The sequence below is a fragment of the Hyaena hyaena genome, unplaced genomic scaffold (assembly GCF_003009895.1).
Source record: "Hyaena hyaena isolate Hyena2069 unplaced genomic scaffold, ASM300989v1 scaffold_21, whole genome shotgun sequence".
Lineage (NCBI taxonomy): Eukaryota > Metazoa > Chordata > Mammalia > Carnivora > Hyaenidae > Hyaena > Hyaena hyaena.
Window position 1 is genome coordinate 886,005 of NW_024080653.1, and position 21,289 is coordinate 907,293.

Genomic DNA, 21,289 nt, shown 5'->3' on the forward strand with positions numbered 1-21,289 from the left:
CCCAGCAGCCCGTGGGCCGGCGGCGGAGTGAGCGGAGCCGGTGGCTGGTGCCGTGGGACGCCGAGGCCTCGGGCGGGGGCCGGCCTGGGGCTCCAGGTGAGGCGCGGGACCGGAAGCACCTAGCCGGGCCCGCCCCCTCGGGGCGCCCTCCACTCGCGGCGGGAAGGCCGGGGAGGGCCGGGACCCCTGGTTTCCCGGAGCGGGGCAGGGAGAGTGTACAGGTCCGCCCGCCCGCCCTGGATCCTGTGGCTCCGTTCGTCTGGGAGAAAGAAACCTGTAGGAATTGCGGCTGGGAACTTTTTTCTGCCTGATCCGCCCGCGTTTACACAGTTGGAGCTTCGGAATTGCCCAGTAGTGTTGGTTTAGGGAAACGGGGAAACAAGTGCCCGGCCGGGCTGTGGGTGCAGGAGGTCACTGCGCGCGGGGGTGGGATCCGCGGGCCTTGGGCCCCACGTGCAAGGCGCCTGGCCCAGGAGGCCGGCGACCTGCGTCTCAGGTAGCCCGCTGTCTGCGAGCAGCGGCCGGAGCACGTTACCTAGGCGGCTTAGTCCCTGCCCCTGCCATCTGGGCCCGCTCCCTGCCGGCCCTTTGTGCCTCCTAATCCCCGGACGCAGGAAGCCCGCGGGAGGGACTTCGGTCTCTGGGCCTTTCTCCGCCTCTGGCGGCTTTGGACACCTTTACGGGAACATACGGAGATCCAGTAGGTTTTCCACGACAACGGGGGTGGAGTTGCCTTGCGATCCGTCGGGACCTGGTGAGAAGTGAAAAATACGGTCTTGCCAAAGCGTGCAAAGTTGTGCTCTCGGTTTGCCCCCGCTGGACACTTTGTAGACACGCCGAGCCTTGGCAGTGAGAACTGACCAACCCGGAGAACCGTGGCGGGGCCTGCTCAGGCTCTCACCTGAGATAAGGTGAGCTTTGGGTGAGGCGGCGGGCCTTGGACTCCGTGCCCCTTCGCATGGGGATCATGTGCCACATGCAGAGCGTCTGAACCAGGGCTCTTGGGATCCGCGGCAGAGTATACAGCTCAAAGCCCTGTCTGTCCGCAGAGGGCATTGTGAACTGGGAGGGGAGCTGGGAGGGAATGAATGTCGGGGAGACAGGAAACCCCAGGTGGGGAGAATAAAGAGATAGTCTAGAATAGCTGGGGCCCAGCCCAGGGTGGGAAGAGCTTTTGAGGAAGACAGTCTGTGTCTGTGTGAGCTGAGGCATTGGGAAGGGTCCTGGGAGACATGGTCCTACTTCTCTATCGTGTTGGTTTTCTTGAGTGATCTGCCCACAGTGCTCACCTATGGCAGTCAAGACTCTAACCCAGCTCTGAGGGCTCTGACCACTGCTAACGCCTCTTCTCCAAAGTTAGACGAGGCCAGTCTCTGTGGGGGCCACGGGACAGTGTTTCCAGTGTCTGAGGTCAGTCTGCATCCCTACTCTTCTTGAGTCAATGGAGTGTCTTGGTGGCAAAACAATATAATTCTGATAACTTCATAATTTAGCACTTAGGAACTTTTTAAATACAGTTGGATTAAAAGAAGAAAAAGGCCCATGATCCCAGCTGAACCGTTAGTTTAAAAAATTAAAAAGGCAGTGGTAGCCCCGGGCACTGGGTGGCTGAGTCTGTTAAGCGTCCGACTTCTACTCGGCTCGTGAGTTTGAGCCCCACATCAGGTTCTGTGCCGACAGCTCAGAGCCTGGAGCCTGGTTCAGATTCTGTCTTCTCTCTCTCTCTCTCTGCTCCTCCCCCACTTGCGCTCTGTTTCTCTCTGTCTCAAAAATGAATAAACATTAAAAAAAATTTTTTTTAAAAAGCAACAGGAGCCCATTGTGGGGAAAGTGAAACATTTTAGAAAAGTGTAAAGTAAGAGGCAAAACTCCCTCTTGCCTCACAGTCTTTTTCCTTAAACGTGGTGTTAAGTTTTGGTGTCTTTCTGGACAGCAGGTATAGTTTTGAATCCTGCCTTGGTGATTTCTTGCTACTTAATCTTGGCTCGGTCACTTAACCATGCCGAGCCCCAGCGAGCCTTGTTGACGGGAGAATGAAAAAAATGTCACGAACACGTGTGGCCTGGCTTATAACAGGCATGGGGATGTATGTGAACTGCTTAGCTCCCCCCCCCCCCCGCCATAAAGCTTAAAAAGAGTCACCTGTGGGCCTTTGGGCAGACACCTGAGCCTTTTGGACATGCCTGGTGAGTTGTGAGGGAATTTAACTTCTTTGTCCAAACGTCATCTGAGAGGTCCTGATTTGTTTTTTAATACTTCTTTAAATTTTCTTTTAACGTTTATTCATTTTTGAGAGACAGGGAGGGCCAGAGAGAGAGGGAGACACAGAATCTGAAGCAGGTTCCAGGCTCTGAGCTGTCAGCACAGAGCCCAACACAGGGCCTGAACCCATGAACCGTGAGATCATGACCTGAGCCGAAGTCGACTGCTTAACGGACTCATATGCTTAGCCACCCAGGTGCCCCAAGAGGTCCTGATTTTTGAAAGCCTTTGGAAGTCAGAGGTTTTTTTTTTTTTTTAAATATTTTTATTTATTTGTAGGGTAGAGAGAGCGTGAACAGGGGAGGGTCAGAGAGAGGGAGATACAGACTCTGAAACAGGCTCCAGGCTCTGAGCTGGCAGTCAGCACAGAGCCCGACGCGGGGCTCGAACCCACAAACCACGAGATCATGACCGAAATGAAAGTCGGACGCTCAACCGACTAAGCCACCCAGGCGCCCCTGGAAGTCAGACCTTTTTAAATGCAAGTATCGTTCCTTGAAACTAGGGAGGCAGAGGTAGAGGACAGCGGCCCCTTCTAACCTCACCTTGTGTTTCTCCGGCCCTTGGTACTTCCCCCTGCTCCCTGGGAGAGCCAGGAGTGAGGCATGAAAGCCAGACCCCAGGTGGGGGCCTTCCCTGGGAGGAAGAGGGTATACAATCTAATCTGCTCAACTTTTTGCTCAGCAGAGGGCTTGGCTGTATGTGTTCTATACCCTGTTGGAGCTGGAGGGGCATCAGTCACATTCTTGTGCTGCTCTTTTGTTCTGAAGGAGCTTTAACTCCACTGTGCTCTCTTTCAACCCCATTCAGGCAAGGAGCGGCCTCCTGGCCCCAAGTCTACCCCCGCCCCCCGCTGATTGAGGAAGTGGGGCCTGGAGCTGGAAAGTGTGAAGCCTCTACCAACAGTCTTTAATGCGCCCCTACCCCCTCGCCCCCCACCCCTTTCTACACTGAGCATACCAGGCAAGAGTCTCAGGAAACCTGTGGTGTTCCTCAGCCTTCCCGGTCCTTCCAGAAGTGTGAGGGGCAGCTGTTGAGACACCTGAGCGGAGGAGGCCCAGGAGGCCCACACTCCCCACTCCTGGGTTGCCTGCTGTGAGCTTGGACTTCCTTCTCCTGAGTACTCAGCTCGGAGAAGCTCCTTATCTCACTTAGCCGATATCACAATCAGGGCTCCTCCTGGGTCGAGGCATGCCAGGTCTGTTTGGCAACTTTGTTTTCCCCTACCCACGAGCAGCCTTCAGGGAGAAGGAGGGTATGGGGCAGGAGAGGGGTGTTCCCGGGGAGGGGAGGGGGCATTGGAACTGCTTTCTCCTCTACACTTCTCCAGCCTTGGCTCCCAGGGTTCCCCAGGACACCGTCCCCTCCTGTGCCCTGGCACCATGGGGCTCTGCTCAGCTCCCTTTGAGGTGACCTTCCCTCCCCTCCCTGCCTCTCAGAGGAAACTGGCACTTTGAAGAGTCACCCTACACCTTCCCCTTCCCAGGAACCACAGTGAATTCTTGAGCTAGGAGAGGCTTCTCTGGGCGTGGGGACGGGAAAGCTGCTAGGTACCTGACTCTACCCTTAAGGAATTCGGCAGAGACTAGAGTCTTCTCTCAGGACACCTGACTCAGTGTTCCCAGGGTTTGATGAGAGGGACATCTGGGCACGGGACTACTTGATCCTAGCAAATCATGTTATTCTTGGAGCCTCCTTGCTGGGTGTCCTGGAGCCTTGATCTGAGGCAGGGCCCACAAAGGCATCTCCAGCGGGATGCCAGGCATGATGTCTACATGGCTCTGGCCTTGGCCTAGAGGCTTGCGAACAGGGTGGGGAAGTTCCCCGAGGGACCCCGTGGGGCCCCCGCCCAGTACTCTTTGGGGTCAGTGGCTCCCAACTGGAGAAGACCTTTGCCTTGTTGATCTCTATTCAGTCCTAGCTGTTTGTTCATTCACGTAATAAGTATTTACTGGTGCCTCTATGTGCCCAGCGTGGCTTAGACACCAGCTGTAATCCTTACACAAAACAGAGATCTCTGCCATCCCACGAATCACATTGTAAAGGGTGGGGAGCATGAGTGACAGAAAACAGCATAAGTAATAAAGCATGTGTTGAAAGTTGACTCTAGTATCTAGAATAGGAACAAAAGTAGGGGATTGGGACCCCTGGGGTGGGGTGGGGGGACGGGCTGCAACTTGGAGAGGCGGTGAGGGTGCCGCATTTGAGCGCAGATGTGCAGAGGGTGAGGGCATTCTTCAGATAGCTTTGGAGTGTCTTCCATGTTGGGCAGTAAGCCCTGGGGATACAGCCATGGACAGGACAGGCAGTTGTCCCTTTCTCCTGGAGCTGACTTCTCTTGGAACCTCCTTGGGTCAGCTGTTCAAGGTTTGAGGCAAGTAGGAGGCAGTGGAATGGGGCCTGAGAGGATGAGCCAGGCTGCCCACCTGGTCCCCAGAATGGCTTTCCTCCTCGGGCTTGGCCATCTCCAGTCTTTTCGCTTCTCTGGAGAAGTCTGATGTTGGGCCGCAGGAAGGGACAGAGCCCTCCGGAATGGGGGTGTGTTCAGGGAATGCATGCGTTTCAAACTCCCACCTCATCCTCAGTGGCTGGGGTGGGAAACCCTGTAGGAGGAGCCTTGGGTGCGGCAGGAAGGCCCTCCTGGGTTTGTGGGATTGGCCTGTGGCTCCTTAGGGTGGAGTCAAGGGGCGTGGCTGCCCTGGGCCCAGCCAGGGAGGGTGAGGTCAGGCTCTGGCCACTCACTCAGGTTGGCCCCTCCAGGCTACTGCTGACCAGTCCCTTTGCCCTAGGTGAGGGGCTTGAAGTTGGCAGACAGAGGGTTGTGCCATCAGGTCAGAGTTCAGCTTGGGGCTAGGACTCTCACTAACTGCCTGGGCTTGATCTCTCTCCGAATGGGTTACTTTGTAAGTAATAGAATTACATGAGATGATGTAGGTAGAGTGCTTCAGGTGGCATCTGGCCACAGTTTGCATCTCGATCCTTGTTATTACCTAACACCAGCAGTGACAGCCTTCTGGTTCCTGTCCCCTCTCGTAGTCACACCTCCCACCTAGCCCCGTGCCCTTTCAGCCAAGGCGTGGTTGCTGGCCAGGGCACTGTCTGGTGCCTCTGGGAGATTGTTTCCCTGGGCAACATGGACACCTGCGAAGCAGCCTTGGGCACCTGAGTTGGCACAGACAGCGGCCCCAGTCGGTGAGAGCCCTGCGCCACCGCTCCCCTTGGTAGGAGGTGTACTCATACCCCACAGACGCAGACGGAAGGACACAGCCACATGCAGGCCTCACACAGGATGTCACCCTCCCCTCGTGGGGAAGGGAGGGCAGCCTCTGCAGCAGCAGGGGGCTGTGGGGAGCGCAAACAAAGGGGAGAGGAGAGAAGAGCTTGGGACTCCAGCTCATGCTGTATGTGCTCCTGGAGATGGGGAACTCAGCCAGGTGCTGAGTGTGGCTGCCGGGGCCTTCTTTCCCTCGGGCCTAGGTGTCTAGAGTCCTGCCCCTGGGCAGAGCCCCTCCGGCCAGATCACTGGAGCTGACCACGCTATTGAGGGACCTTCTCATGTCCCATCTCACACCTTCAGGACAGACAGGCTTAGCTTGGCCGAGCCTCTGCCTCTGGGCAAACAGTACCTGTGTGGGTTGAGCAATCTGGGCTGGGGCCCCCTTTTTCCCCTCCCCGTAGCACAATCAGATCTGCTTAGAGAAAGGGGCCAAGACAAGCCTGCCCCATCTGGTTATTTCATCTCTGCCTCTCTTAGTCTCTTTACTGAGCTCCTGAGATGCAGGGTTCATGTACATCTCCACGGTGGGGTCTCCCCCTGAGGATGGAAAGGGAAACCAGGGTGTGACTTTGCCAAGGAGACCATTCTCCTGTCCTTTCCAGGGTGTGCATCAGGGTGTGGGGACACCAGTCCTGGCCTCTGGCATGTTTCGTGGCCGGTGGCAGTGTTGGGTGATTTGAGCAGCAGGAAGGGGAGAGAATCACCAGGTCAGCTGCCCACAGGAAACTCACAGGCTGGTTCCACACATGAGGCACAGACCTGTGTGGCAAGTGGTTAAGAATCAGCGCTCCCCTCCTCACCAGTACACACACACAGCTCAGCCATCAGTCAGCAAGGTTCACATGGCCCAGCCCCAGACCCTGAGCGCCCGCACCCAAGGGAGCAGAGGGCAGAGCAGGGAGGGCTGCTTGGAGTTGAGTCCCGTCAAGGACAGAGAGGGCGACAGGAAGGAACTGAGCCTGAGGTTGGGCATTCTTTAGACGTTCAGGGGATGGTGGTGTTTCTCCTTACGAAGCCCCTTCTCCGGGGTCATGCTCTGGGCATGTGGCGTCTCTGGTGCAGGAAGCCCAGAGGACCCTCAGAACATCTTACACCTCTCCAGCCACTCTGCCTCATACTTTTCTTGGCATCCCCCCAGTGGGCGTGGCCTATCAAGTAGTAACATCCACCCTCTGGTCCTGGGACCCTGAAGCCCAAGGTCATCCAGCTGGTCCCACCCGCCTGTCTCTTCCCTGCCTCTGCACCCATCTGGTGTCCAGCGGGCAGGCCTCTCCCCTGTTCAGGTTAACATGGCCGGAGAGGAACCCAGCCCCCAAGAAAGCCGGAGCAATCCCACTGACGGCACTGAGCGCCTCCTGTGAGCTTAGGGCCACCCTCATACCTGACCACTCTCTGGGCCTTCGCCCCTTCTCGCATGTGATCCTCTTATCTGCCCAGCCTGGGAGGCAGATAAAAGAAGGAAAAAGTCTCCACTAATCGCATAACCCTGCCAGGGTGTTGTCTACTTATTTTTAATGGAGTCTGCCTGGCTCTCAGGTACCTGGTGCACATAGTTCCATATCCACCGTCTTCTGCCCTTTTACAGACTGTATATGCCCACCGTGGCGCTGGGCCCACTTCACCTGCTCCCTGGTGTTGGCCACTTAAGTTGCTTCTTATTTTCCCTGGTAGCTTCATGACCAGCACAAGGCTGGGGAGAACATTCGAGGAGCCAGATGGGGGCCCTTGTCCATGGTGGTTTTAGGGGCCATTTTAGCATAACGTGTGGACAAGCCCCTCAGGGAGGAGGCGGAGAATGATCAAGATGGGTTCAGGAGGAAAACGCTTTGTAGATGATTTTTGATGTGTTGCGTGAAGGCAAGAAGGTTATTTCAGACGAAAGCAGACAGGGAGACCATAGTAGATGGAGCCTGGGGTGGGGGGTGAGTAGATGGGTCAGCCAGCATGGGGCTACGCCTGGCGGGAGTGGGGCACGGTGTGGGGGAGGGGAGGGCAGGCCCTGCCCAGGACTGTCAGCTGGCTCCCAGTGAACTAGGACTGAGACTTTCCTCAGTGGCCCTCCAGGCCCCCTTTCTGGCCCACCCCATCTGCCCTGTTGCCTGCACTCAGCCCCTGTGCTCGTCTTCATCCCCCTGGAAGATGCAAGCTTGTTCCGTTCCCCTGACACGCCCTGCCCCCGAACCTTACCATGGCTGACCACTTCCTATCATTCAGGTCTGGGCGGAGGCGTTTCCACCCTTCTTCATTCATTTAGCGCCGGTGCGGTGCCGGTGCCGCAGTGAAAAGAGGGCAGGAGTCCTGATAAGAATGAGAAGGCTCATCCTTGCCGAGGGCTGCCGGGTAACAACCAGGATTGGTAGGGAGACCTGTCTCACTGTGACCAGTGCTAAGGAGCAAACTGGGAAGTAGGAGAGAGTGTCCAAAAAGGGACGTTTGAGTAGAGAGGAGGGAGGGAGGGAGCAGGTGGGTTATCTGGAGGAAAAACATTCTGTGGCAGAAGGAGCAGCAAACCCATGGACCCAGACTCGGGAACGTTCACCGAGTCCTTCCAGCCACCACGCCCTGGTCACTCTGTCTTGGCTCCTTCCTTCGTTTCCTTGTGGGCCCTGCTCTCTCTCTCTGAAACCGTCCTGCTGACTGATTTGTGAACTTGTGAGTCATCACGCTCTCCCCTGCAAAGATGTCAACTTGGTGAAATAAAGGATCACGTCTGTCTTTGTCATCGTTGCGTCCCGAGCCCTAGGACAATATCTGCTCCCCACCAGCAGACAGGTGCACCTCCCTTTGCCGAGGAGCTCAGTGGGGCTGGAGGGGCTACCTTGGTGGCCACCCAGCTTGCGGGGGCTGAGCTTTGGTGGTTGAGCGCTGACTGTTGGTACCAAGCCCTGGCTCTTTCCCTTATGCACTCTTCACCCCCAGGAGTGGGCTGAATAGGTAGGGTCTGTTCCATACCATAAAGCTCCAGGCCTGTGTCCCTGAAGCTTCTTTCTGGAGAACCCACTTATCGGGTGTGAGCAGAGCCGAGGGTTTGCCTGGAGGTAAATCTAGCCAGTCCCAGACCTGTTCCCTTTCAAGAAAGGGTGCTCTTCTTATGCCTTGACCTGGGCAGTCATTTCTGTGTTGGGAGCAACACTGAGGGGTTGGCTGGAGTGAGGAACAGATGTCGTGGCTGCCGGTCTTGGTGCTGGCTCCGTCACCCGGTGCCCGTGAAGTCCCAGCCCTCTGTGAGCAGGTGGCACCTCGCCAGCAGCGACCAGCCGGGCCCCAAGCCCCAAACTGCTTCGTTGGCTCTGAGCTGAAGGCACGTGGGAGTGTGTGTGTCTGCATGTGTCCGTGCCTTTGAATTGCAGGGATGTAATTAGGCACCCTGTGTCCTGTGGGACCCATCCTTCCCTGCCTCCCCGAGTCCTTAGATTTGGAGCGCGCCAGGCCTGGGGGCAAATCCAAGTTCTGCTGGGTTTTCTCCTCAACGACCCTTGAAGCTGTCCACCCTCCATGGTCTTCATTTCCTTGTCTGCCAAGTGGAGACATTCCACTCAACTTCCAGGGAGGCTTGTGGAGGGCAAACAAGCATCCGGGACGGGGTTTAGGTGTACCTTGTGCAGAAGTGCCCAGGACATGTTCCGACACGCCACTGGGCCTACGAGTAGTGGGGTTTAGGGAGGATTTTCTCCTCTTTTTTTTTTTTTTTTTTTTTTTTACAGTGAGCAGGGATTACTGGAGCGAAATGTTTAAAAAGTAATAAAAATAGCATGTAGGAGTCTGGTATAGTGCCTGGTATGCAGCAGATGTTCTGCAGGGCATTTGGGTGGATGGAGTGCCTACCATCTCCCAGCGGTCTCTGCATCCTGTCTGCCTCCCTCCTCCCCTGCACCTCATCCCCCTGGGTCTGTGCCATGTCACCCTCGAGCCTGTGTGGGTCCTTGGCACAGATGGCCCTGTGCCCTCTGGTCCCGACCCCACAGCCCCCACAGCCGGCATGGATCCTTCAGGCCAGAGCCCAGAGCAGCCCCTCCCTAGAGCAGGCCCTTCCTTGTAGGCCCCTCTCCTCCAGGGCACCGCTCCCAGCTTCCTCTGGCTTCTGACCCAGTGACCTAGGCCCAGGCAGGGAGAGCGGACGCCCCCAGGAGCCGGGAGCGGAGCTGCTGCCGATTTATGAGCTTGTGCCGCCCTCCCCCACAGCTGGAATGCAAGGCCGAGGTTCAGCTGTTTGTCCGGGAGGCCCAGGTCCCTGCTGCTCGCCCCGAAGTGCTTTCACGCCCAGTCCCCAGAGCCTCCGGGCCTTACCTGTGTTTCTTCCCTGACCCGCTGCGGGGCCTCGGGTCCCGTGGGCACCTGGCAGTTTCTCGGCTACTTGCGGTAGGGAAGCGGGGCTCCCCGTTCTGCCCTGGCTTCCCCAAAACGTGAAAGGCCCGAATCTCTCACATCCACCCCACCCCCTCCTGCAAGTGGCGGTCTTTTTGGTGCCCCCAGAAGGTGATGGCCTTCCGAGGGCTGGTCTTTACCTGTTTCCAGCCAGGGTGGTGTTTGGATTGCCCCGGGATATGTGTCTCTGCCAAGTGGGGTGTCCCCTCCCAGCATGGCCAGCCCTTGGTTGCTCTGCCAGAAGACTACCGCCGCCGCCCCCCTCTGCCAAGCACATGCCTGGGAGGGAGCCCCCAGTCTTGGGCCACACATGGTCCTTTCATGTGCAAAGCCCCGGCACGATGTTCATTTTTGTCACCTCCTGAGAAGCCAGAAACTAAAAGGCATCCTTCAGGTCTCTGATACCTTCTTTCCCCAAAGGGCATCCCCCGGTCTGGGCCGGGTGTTCCCCCCAACCTGCACCCTGGCCTGGTGCCCCCCGGCAGGGCACTCCACGCGCTACACTGGCCTGTCTTTGCCTGCCCCTCCTCCGGGGCCAGGACCCGGTCTGCTTAGTCGGGTAGGCCTGAGCCCCCGTGTTCCTGAGGACAGGCCTTGGCGTCCTGTGGTCAGTGGGAGGCTGTGCCGCTGGAAGCCGGAAACTGGAGAGAAGATGATCCTTCTCCCTTCCCCCAAGGATGATCCAGAAATAGTTCCTCGGATTGGGAATGCGTTCTATACTCGGATGGTTTGAGCGGCCGGGTTTGGGGCCTTGAGCTGGTTTCTTTATTGGGAGCAGACTTCTCCTGACAAGGCTCTGCTGGGCCCATGGGAAGAGGGAGTCATGGGCGCACCCCAGCAGAGCCCAGGGGAGCTGGGACCGGGATGGCCAGGAGTGGGAGTGGGGGGCCAGCCGGGAAGCCCAGGGCGAGAGCTGCGGCTTCTGAAACCCCAGCGGTACCAGACTGTGTCCCACATGTCACCTGTTCAGGCTTCTGCCCGTTGCCGTGGGAGAGGCTTCCCTGCGGTCAGCGGGAAAGGCCTGCCCAGGTGTGCTGGCCCCGGGGATCGCTGCCAGGTCTGCCCCCTGCCCCTGTTCAGGTTCTGGTCTGGGAGCCCAGGTGGACGGCCTTTGTACTTCTGCCTCCCAACTGGCTCTCGTGAGAGAGGCCTGGGAAGTTTCCCTTTCTGTTTAGCTGGGCTTTTATGGTTTTTCAGAAAACAGGTTAACAATTAAGCTAATTAACCTCAGGGCCTCGGCTCCTATAAAGCCAGGTGAAATGGCTTCCTCCCCCAGCTTCTCCCGCTGGCTTTATAAGGCCACGGGCGGCCCCGAGCCGGCGTGAGAGCTTCAGCCAGTCCTGGACCTCCAGGTACAGAAGTCCTTGAGGTTCCTCCACTGTACCTGGCGGATGGAGCGAGGGTGCGCAGGAGAGTCGGTGAAGCCGCTGTGGGCTTGGGGAGAGCGGCCGGGCCGGGCCAAGCTGGCGTCTGGGAGCCAGGATGGGCGCTGGGGCCAGGCTGCGCGTCTGCCTCTCCCTGGTGATCAGCGGCTCCTCCTCTTTCTCTAGGAGGCTGCACACCAGGCACGATGAGACGGTTCCTGAGGCCAGGACATGACCCTGCGAGGGAGAGGCTCAAGCGGGACCTTTTCCAGTTTAACAAGGTAAGGGGAAGTGGGTCAGGTGCGTATGGCAGGCACCGTATCATCCACCCTCCGCGGGCCGGGCCACTCAGGTTGCCTTTACCTGGATTAAGGTATTAACTTGGTGCTGCCTGCAGTGCCTCTTGGGATTCTGGCTCTGGAAGTGGGGTCTGGTTGGCAGGCTTTCCCGAGAAAGGTCAGTGGGATGCCCGGGCATTAGGACTCCCTGTCCTGAGTCCTCTTGGCTGTGTGTCCTCTGCAAAGCACTCTGCTGCTTCCAGCCTCAGTTTCCCCACCTGTAAAATAAGGAGAAAACAACCTATCTCCTCACAGTGCTGTTGAGGAGGCTTAGGGACTGGAAAGATGAAAGGAAGCTGAACCCTGCAGGTGTAACCATGTTCCCGTGATGCCCGGTCCTTCGGGCAGTGACCACAGGCCATGGCTGTCCCCTTTCTCCTCAGATTGCCCCCAGAGGAAAACACAGCCGTCCCCTTAGGCGGAAGGCTACAGTTCCTCATGGCAGCGCTAGGCCTGGGTGAGCGGGGAGGGGAACCTGCGACAACGTGCCGCGGCTGGCATCTGGCTGCCCCAACCCGGAACCTGCTGAGGTCCCAGAAGCTCCCCAGGGCCGCCCCAGCGTGGCTGGTGCCCGGAAAGGCCCGAGCCGACCTGTCAACAGGAGGAGCTCAATGAGGTTTATTAGCTCTGCAGCCACCTAGCAATCTGCTCGTGTTTCGGGGTAATTAGCCTCTCTTTGGTCTGCTTTGATCTCGGCCTGAGGCCTGTGTCCCCGTGCTTCCCTCTGTCCCGCAGGTGGACTGCAGGCAGCGATGACTTCTCCAGCACATGCTGATGCGCGGGGCTTCAAATAGCTTGGCCACTTAGCGCTTAGGTGACCCTGTGCCTGCCACCCACATCATAGGCATGTTGCGAGAATTATATGGAGTTAAATAATTCGTGGTCCAGGAACATTAGCTGCTGTCTGTCTTCAGGGGCTGCCTCCCAGGGAGAGAGCAGTCCCAGGGGCTCGTTTGGGGTGGGTGGCCGTCCCCGCGTGCCCTGCCATTTTCCTCTGATTTTCTTGACCTGTGGAGCTTTGCTGTGAGGCCACTCCCCTGCGGGTTGAGGGCTTTCCTAAACGAGCACCTCCTTCCATTGACAGAAGGAAGCTGTGGGCAGGGTTTTGGGGCCTCGGGAAACGGGGTGCAGGTGTTGGGAGTGCAGGATCTCGGGGCCCCTGGGGGCCTGCTACCCTGAGTTCGAAGTGAGTAGCCCGTGAGTTGGGGGAGGGTCTCAGAGCCTCAGCACCCACCTAGGGGCTTGGGTGACCTACGCGTGCCTCAGTTGTCCCCGATGACATGGAGAGATATCACACCCCAGAAAGGTGGCCAATTCTAGTAGAAACCGGACAGACAGGCTCAGCAGAGGGAGGAACCCCTGCCCCAGGTTCCAGCTGTGTGTCGGGGCGGGGCTGGGGCGGAGGAGTCACCTCCCCCCCCACCCCAGTGCCCCACAGCTGGTGGCCTGTCCCCTAGGCCTGGCTGGGGAGAGGGGGAGGGGAGGCTCCTGGAATTCCTTCCTCCTTCCATTCACTAGCTAGAAGCCTGCATTGAGCACCTACTACCTCCACAGCCCAGGGCTGGGGCTGAGGTGGGGGGATCTCAGATAACCTCTTCAGCCTCCAGGATGTTTATAGTCTGGAAAGAGGAAAGGAGCTGATGGTCTAAAATTCCACTTCCTGGGACTAGAAAGGAGGAGGGGGAGTGGGGATGGGCTGGTTTATTCTCATGTAGACACTGAATGAGTGGGGAGCCTGAAGGGTGGGGAATGGGGAATGAGTCCAGATCCTGGAATATTTGGAAGCCTGGGTGGTCCCGCCCATGTCAGCCCCGCCCCCCCCCAACCAGGCTTCCCCGAAGTCAGCTTGAGGAAGCCGGGAACCTGGGAATCTGGGGCCTGACACCCCGTAGCTGGGGTGGGTTTTGAGCAGGGGAGAGAGGGATCCCATTTACAGTTTAGAAAAGAACTTTTTTTTTTTTTTTTTAAAGTAGAGCATTGCCGTGATTGGATGAGGCTTGGGCAGTGCGGGGGGGGGGGGGGGGGGGGGCGGGGGGGAGGGTGCCCAGGGCGGGGATAGAACAGGGCCTCTCAACCTTCTCACTGTTGACATTCAGGGCTGGCTCTGTGGTGAGAACGGTTAGCAGCGTGCCTGGCCCTGCTCCCTCAAAAGGTTCAACCAGAAATGTCTCCAGACACTGCCCAGCGGCCCCCAGCTGAGGACTGCTGGATTAGAGAACTATTTAGGGCATGAGGCCTGGTACTAGATGGGGGTGTAGGAGTAAGCGGGGCAGGGAAGGGCGGTGGGTGCCCAGCATGACTGTGGGGTGCCATGCCGGGCGGTGAATGGTGCCAAGCAATGAAGTGGGGAGCCCAGGAGAGGTGAGGAGCAGGTTAAGGGAAAGTGATACGTTTAACTTGGACAGAATAACAACGGTGATCTCCATTCATCGCGAGGCGGTCTGGCCCAGGGGTTAGTGGTGCCGGCCCCAGAACTGAGTGCTGAGGTTCACCAGCTGGGTGACCTTGGGCAGGTCACTCATCTCTCCAGGGGAGATGACAGACGCTACTCCAGAGAGTTGGTGGGAAGATTAAATGGGTTAAGGTCTAAGTTGCAAGGCTGTGCGTTCCTGGTGGCTAGGGATTCAGAGCACAGCTCTGTGGGCTTTGCCTGGCCTCAGACTGAGTTCAGGGACAGTGGGATGGATCCACAGAGCCGGAGTTGTAAGCCTCAGGTGGCCCGTCAGTGCAGGTGTTATTCACTCGGAGATGAGGGGCCCTCTGAATGGTGCCTGGTGAAGCAAGGAGTGTCCAGACCACACCGGTGCTACCTGGGAAGGAGCTGTGCCTGTAGACAGAGTCTCTGAACCCTCAGCCAAACAGCCAAGGGGCCGGGTGGTTCAGTGGTTAAAGCCAGATGGCCTGAGTCTAGGTGCTGGCTGTGCCGCTTTCTCATTGAGTCATTGCAGACACGTTATTTAACCTCTCGGCTCCTCAGTTTCCTCATCTACAAAGTGGGCATCGTAATAGTCTCTACATCCAGGTTGGCATGCTAAGCAAGTTAAGTGGCTTTGAATGGTGCCTGGTACACAGTTGGTGCCTCACCTCATCCTCATGACGGGTGCCTCACAGTGGGTGGCATTCCCATTTTACAGGTGAGAAGACTGAGGCCTCTAGGGCTTGCACAGCCTGAGTATATGGCAAGTGGTAGCGCCGGCTAGGAACAGGGTCCCCGGTTCTGTCTACCTACCAGCTGGCCCTGGAGGATGGTGGCCTCCCCTCCCAAGCCTCAGTTTCTTTCCCCATGAAGTAGTCTTCTGAGCCATCCAAGACCAGATCAGGGGACTGTGGAGCCCGCTGGATGCGTCAGTGGGGAGGAAGTGATGCCAAGGGGACAGAAACTCATGCCACAGTAAAACTCCTGCCTTGGAAATCGCTTGAGGCCTCTCCCTCCCCTGGTGAAACCAGCCGTTGATAACGGCTCTGGGCCCTTCCTGCCCAGCCCGCCCACACTCCCCCCACCACCAGGCCCTGAACAAACAGTGTGTTCCCGACCGGCTGCCCCTGTCCAGGACCAGGTTGTTTGGTCTTGGCTTTTTTGTGGCTGGGCCCCTGGTGTCAGGTGACAGCCACACAGGGAGGCCAGGTTGCTGCCACGGCCAGGAATCTGAGCTGACCGCACCCAGTACAGGGCAGTGCCACCCAGCCCAGTGGGTGGGCGTGACCCCTCTGGCCCTAGACAGCCCTCCTTCCAGCCCCCCGACAAAATCTTTGGCCCTGGATCTTGGCCGGCGTCCTCCCTCGCTGGGGACAAGATGAAGGGCCCCCGCCGTCTCTGACCAACAGCCCTTGCTCTCTCCTTTCCGAGAACCTGAACTGGGGTCCTGGGGCCAGCAGGAGACAGACGGGGCTTTCTTTCCCACACCAGGCTAATGTTGCAGTTTGGCGGCTCTTACAAATCTCTCCTTCCCTAACTGCTGTCAAAAGAATTCATTGTTCTCTCCTCCCTTGGCAGAGGTCACCTGAGCCAGGTAGCAGGGTGGGGGCAGGGTGGGTAGGCTGGATGTTGATCTCAGGAGGTAGGGGAGGCTGGCACCAGTGGCTGCCAGGCTTTGGGCAACCTCCTAGCTTGAATTTGAGCCGGAGGCCTCTACTGTCCTAGGCCGAGTCCCCACCCCTTGTCCCGGGAGGGGGATGATTCGGGGCTGCTGCGTGCCCTTGGAAGTCCCACAGCAGGGCATCCCTGGGGCTGAGCCCACTTCCTGTGCCCCGTGTGCACCTTGTACTCCGGTGAGGGGCTGCGTCTTTAAAGGCTCTTAGAAGTTGGGAGATGGGACAACCAAGGAATGGGGAGGCCGGGCTGCTCTGGGTTTCTGGCTCCTCCCTGACTGCCCTCTGTCCTCTCCCCGAATCCAAATCCCTTCTTTCCCCATTGCCGACAAGACCCCCAGGCCTCTGGGATCTGGCCTGGGGCCACACCTCCTCCCTCTGCCCACACTCAGGTGTGCAGCCTCCTTTGGGGATTTGTGGGCCCTATTTGCAGGTTTCTCTCCTCCCCACCTCTTCCCCGACCTGGGGTGTCCCCTGTCACCACGCTAATTACATTTGAACCTAGTCTCTTGGCCCCTGCCCAGGTACGGGCGCCATATTTCCTCCCCTCCTTTTGTTCTTGAGGGAGCCATGATCCCTTGGAGAAGATCTCCTGAGGAATAAAGGGAGTGATGGAGAACTGGGCGGGCTGTGTGGGGCGAGGCCTGAGTGCTCTGCGGGCTGGGCTGAGCCTTCCAGCCACCAGCTTCTTGAAGGTTACATTCAAGCCACGGGCGGTCCTGCTCACTGCGGTCGTTGGCACCCTCCCATTTCTCAGATGTGCAATGAGGCTCAGAGAGGCAAAGAGCTCACCCAAGTCCCAAGGCATTTTAAGTGGCAGAAGGGGATTCAAAGCCTGGTGGGCCTGACTCAGTCTCTATTCATTCTGTTCTCTTGTTCTTTTTTTGGCATGTATGTATGTGTTTTTATTATTATTTTAACTTATATCTAAGCTAGTTAACCTATAGTGTAATAATGATTTTAGGAATAGAATTTAGTGATTCATCACTCACACATAACACCCAGCGCTCATCCCAGCGGTGTCTTCCTTAGCTTAGCGCCCTTCACCCATTTAGCCCATCCCCCCACTAACACCCTGCCAGAACCCTCAGTTCGTTCTCTGTGTTTAAGGGTCTCTTACGGTTTGTCCCCCTCCCGTTTTTATATTATTTTGCTTCCCTTCCCTTATGTTCTTCTGTTTTGTGTCTTAAATTCCACATATGAGTGAAGTCATATGATATTTGTCCTTCTCTGATTTCGCTTAGCATAGTACGCTCTAGTTCCATCCATGATGTTGCCTTTTTTTTTTTTTTAAGCTTTTTGAAAGAGAAGAGAGAAAAAGCAAGGGAGGGGGAGAGAGAGAGGGAGAGAGAATCCCAAGCAGGCTCCATGCTGTTAGCAGAGAGCCGAACATGGGGCACGATCCCATGAACCGTGAGCTGAAATCAAGAGCTGGATGCTGGGGCGCCTAGGTGGCTCAGTCAGTGGAACATCCGACACTTGATTTCGGCTCAGGTCATGATCTCACAATTTGTAAGTTCAAGCCCCACATTGGCCTCTATACTGACAATGTGGAGCCTGCTTGGGATTCTCTCCCTCTCTCTCTGCCCCTCACCTGCTTGTGCCCATGCATGTGTTCTCTTTCTCTCTCTGTCTCAAAAATAAATAAATAAGCCTTACAAAAAAAAAAAAAAAGTCAAGTGCTTAACCGACTGAGCCACCCAGGGGCCCCAGTCCCTGTTCTTTCTAAACCAGCCTATGGAAAAGAAGGTGGAGATGAGAGGTGGTAGTGGTGCGGGGTCCCCGGGACCCTGAAGGAAATGAGGAGTAAGTACAAGAGACTGAATGAAAGGTGGACCCGACCTTTGTCTCCCTCCAGTTAAGGAAAAGGGGCCCACCTGCAGCAGGAGGAACTCAAGTGGGATGCCAGGAGAACTTCCTGCCAGTGAGGGTAGGATAATGCGTGGCCGGAGAGCCTGACAGAAAAAAGCTGCGTGGTGTTTTCTCTTTGGCTTGACCTTCTTGCCCTTAGCCTGAGGCAGAATCGTCTAGGGCAGCACCTCGGCCCAATGGGAATATAACAAAAGCCACATATGTAATTTAAAATGTCCTAGCAGGGGCGCCTGGGTGGCTTAGTTGGTTAAGCGTCCGACTTTCACTTGGGTCATGATCTCACAGTTCGTGGGTTCGAGCCCCGTGTCGGGCTCTGTGCTGACTGCCAGCTCAGAGCCTGGAGCCTGTTTCAGAGTCTGTGTCTCCCTCTCTCTCTGACCCTCCCCTGCTCACGCTGTGTCTCTCTCTCTCTCTCCTAGAAATAAATTAAAAAAAAAAAATCTAAAAATTTTTTAATTAAAATGAAAACTTCCATTCCTTGGTGGCACCAGCCATGTTGCTAGTGCTCTGTATCTCTGTGCAGCTCACAACTGTCACACTGGGCAATGTGGGTCTCTTGGACACAGGGCTCCTTCCTGCGGGACATTTTCCGCAGACTCCTCCAAATTCCAGAGGCTTTGGCCGCACACTCCTGCTGATTGGGATGATTGAAAAATGCTACCATCCCAGGAACCTGGCCGCTGGCTTCCTGAGGCCCCAGCAACCTGAGGCTGTGGCCGGGAGGGGACTCTGGGGGAGCTTGGGTGCCCTGCCCCCCCCTTTTCCTGGGAAATGTTTACATTCCAGACACTCTGCTATCTCCCCAAGGCTTTTCCAGGCGCTGCATTTTTTACATAGCTGAACCGGGACCTGGGCTGGCTGGGGGGCGGGAGGGGGGTTGGGGGGGGCCTCAGGGGGAGGGGGGCTCCAGCAGGGTCACTTTTGCTCTCCAGGCCGTCTGTTGCAGGTATAGCCATTTGTAGGGCAGGCTGGTTCCTGGCAAAGAGCCAGACCTGGGGGACCCTTCCACCCATGTGTCCCCAGAATAAACTCTGTGGGGCTCTTGCTCCCGGGCAGCCCCAGCTCAGGGCCTCCTCCCGGGAGCCACCAGACTGGACTGGATAAGCCAACAGGCAGCACCGAGTTTACTAAACTATTGTGCCTGCCATCGCCAGGACTTCGGTCTTTCTTCTCCTTTGAGGCCTGATGTGAGAGCTAAGAGGAGGAGCCCGGGCCTAAGGAGAGCCACCTGACTGGCATAATCTTTCTCTGCAGAGCAGAGTCTCCACTGCTTTAAAAAAAAAAAAAAAAAAAAAAAGTAGCTGACTGGCATCCTTTGCCCTGCTCTGATCTAGCTCTATGGGTTTGGCATCCCCTGGGGTGGGAGGTGGGGGGCGGGAGGGCCGATAGAGAAACGACCAAAAACCTTCCTGAAGATGGTCTATCAACCCGGATCTGCGATGTTTACATCCATGCCTTTTAAACCCGGAGTTCCGCGCCCTGGACCTCTGCCTAAGTAAGTACTCCCAGTCGCAAGCAAAGGTAGGAGTCCAAGGAAGGTCGTCACTGCCACCGATTGGCAACTGTAAAACCCACAGGACCAAAGACAGTGTGCGACAACAAAAGCCTCATGCGTTAGGGCACTTTTACGTAGGAAAGAGTCCTTAGCCATTTAAAAGTCACTTTAGTGCCTCTGCTGGTTTGGGCCGGCTATATATAGGTGGCAAGTAGGCGACATCCATAGACACTACCCCAATCAGGTCTTTGTATTAAATAGAGACACACACGTGTGTACAGTCACAACACGAGAAAGACAGACACACCAAGATATTAGCAGGGGTCACTTCTGGTTGCGGGAGTATGAGTGACTTTTGTTTTCCTTTTCAAACTCCTTCGTACGTCCCAAGTTTCCTATAATGTATATTCCTTCGGTAATAAGAAACGAGCAAAAGCATGTGTCTGCAACAAAACTCCAGAAGCTTCTTTTCTGAAAACATAGTGGAGGAGACCTCACAACGGAGGGACTGGTGAGACTACAGGTGTTCGGTGCTGGAGGAGCCTCGGACAGCCCAGAGCCGGGACCGGCTGCTGGGGGTTCTGTCCAGCCCCAGGGACTGGCCCCGAGCTGTGGTACAAGCAGGCTTCCCGAGCCATCGGCTCCTCCACTGTGCCAGCCCCCCCCCCCCCAAAGCTTCCCTTGCCCCCGTACCTCCACAGGAGGGCTGGGTCAGTCACCTACACTGTGGGTGGTGGAGAAACCAAATCAGAATTCCTGGAAAGCGTCAAGTGGCCAGTGTGGTGTTGGGGGGAGAAGGCGCCCCCAGCGCCTAAGACTAAGTCACAGACAGGTCTGGGATTGACTCCACACTCGGGTATCTGGGTAGGAACCTGAACATGACTGAATTTCTCCTTCCTGCTGGAGGTGGCTCTGTGCTGCAGCTCCTCTGTGCAGCCCCGGTCCCCCAGCTGTGGTGGAGTGGAGGGGACATGCCTGCAGCTTCCACACCCACATGGTTCTCGTTGCAGACGGTGGAGCATGGCTTCCCACACCAGCCCAGCGCCCTCGGCTACAGCCTGTCTCTGCGCATCCTGGCCATTGGCACCCGCTCTGGAGCCGTCAAGCTGTATCCTTTCTGTTCCCCCAGCTCCCACCCGGGGCGGGGCCCGGGCATCGGTGGGATTCACACAAAAGCCAGTTGTGGATGACCCCTCCTTCGGCCCAGGGTGTTCCGCATACCCTCTCGGGAGTCAGCCCTGAATGCAGTAGGTGGAGGCAGAGCTTTTGTTTTGTTTTCTTTTCTCCCACCTAGTAGACTGGCCCCAGGGTGCTGTCCTTGGGTTAGAGGAGCAGTGCTAAGTCTTCCAGATTCTCCCCCACCGTGCACACCCGCTGTGTACACGCAGAGTGTAGAACGGACTCCTGGTTGGCGGGACGTGGTCTGAAAGGGCCATCTTCCATGCAAAGCATTGGTTCTGGGCTGCGGGGGCCTCTGGGCTATTTCAGAGGCAAGCCGGCGGGTTCCAGGAACTTAGAGGATCACTGCGTGGGTTCTCTGGTCTGGACTACAAGTCTGGAAGCTCCTCCAGCCCCAAATCCCACCTGAGTCCCTAGAGTGAACCACATGGTACCTGGGAGTACTGGGAGATGGGGGCCCACCCTTGGGGAGCCCGGCTCGAGCCTCCAGTGAGGCTCCAGCTCCTTCTTTCTCCTCTTATGCAGCAGGGGCAGGGAGGACACCTCCAGCAGGCTGGCCTAGGCTGGAGGTGGCGGATAGCACTCCCTCAGCTGGTTAATGGTTGCCAGGCCGTGGCCGGCTGTATCCTGGTTACCAATCCCTGGCGCCACAGCTGCGGGGAGGGGTTGTGGGGGGAGGCCAGGGGGGGTGCCCTGTCTTTTCTCAGGTGCCACCTTGTGGTAGCTGATGGGTCTGTTGCAGCTCAGGTGCGGAGGTGGGTGGGGAGTGTAGGAAGCAGCCCAGCAGTTACCAGGATAAGTCTTCAGCCTTCTAGGGTGTCACCCCACCTGCCTGGCTGAAAAAGCTCTCCCTGGTTGGAGCTGGCTCCACCTCGGGCCACGTCACCACTGGCCAAGGGCCCGCGGGCCGGGGCCACTGCCATCTTCTCCCAACCCAAGGTCCTGGTCAGTGCCGTTTGGGAGGAGGGCGAGCCCTTCTGTGCTGCTGAGGCATTTATACTCCTTGCCTCATGGGCCCAGAGGTCCTAGCTCTTGGGCGGGAGAGGGT

The 21,289-nt window shown here is 57.1% G+C and overlaps 1 protein-coding gene across 1 annotated transcript in view; it reads left to right on the forward strand.

Annotated features, from left to right (window-relative positions):
- The window catches only part of LLGL2 (LLGL scribble cell polarity complex component 2), a 33,441-nt gene continuing 12,152 nt past the window's right edge, over nt 1–21,289 (forward strand). Inside the window, exons 1-3 of the mRNA XM_039226542.1 lie at nt 1–96; nt 11,455–11,549; nt 20,073–20,170. Coding sequence (XP_039082473.1) covers nt 11,475–11,549; nt 20,073–20,170 — 173 coding nt within the window. The 5' untranslated portion in view covers nt 1–96; nt 11,455–11,474. The remainder of the gene's footprint in view (nt 97–11,454; nt 11,550–20,072; nt 20,171–21,289) is intronic.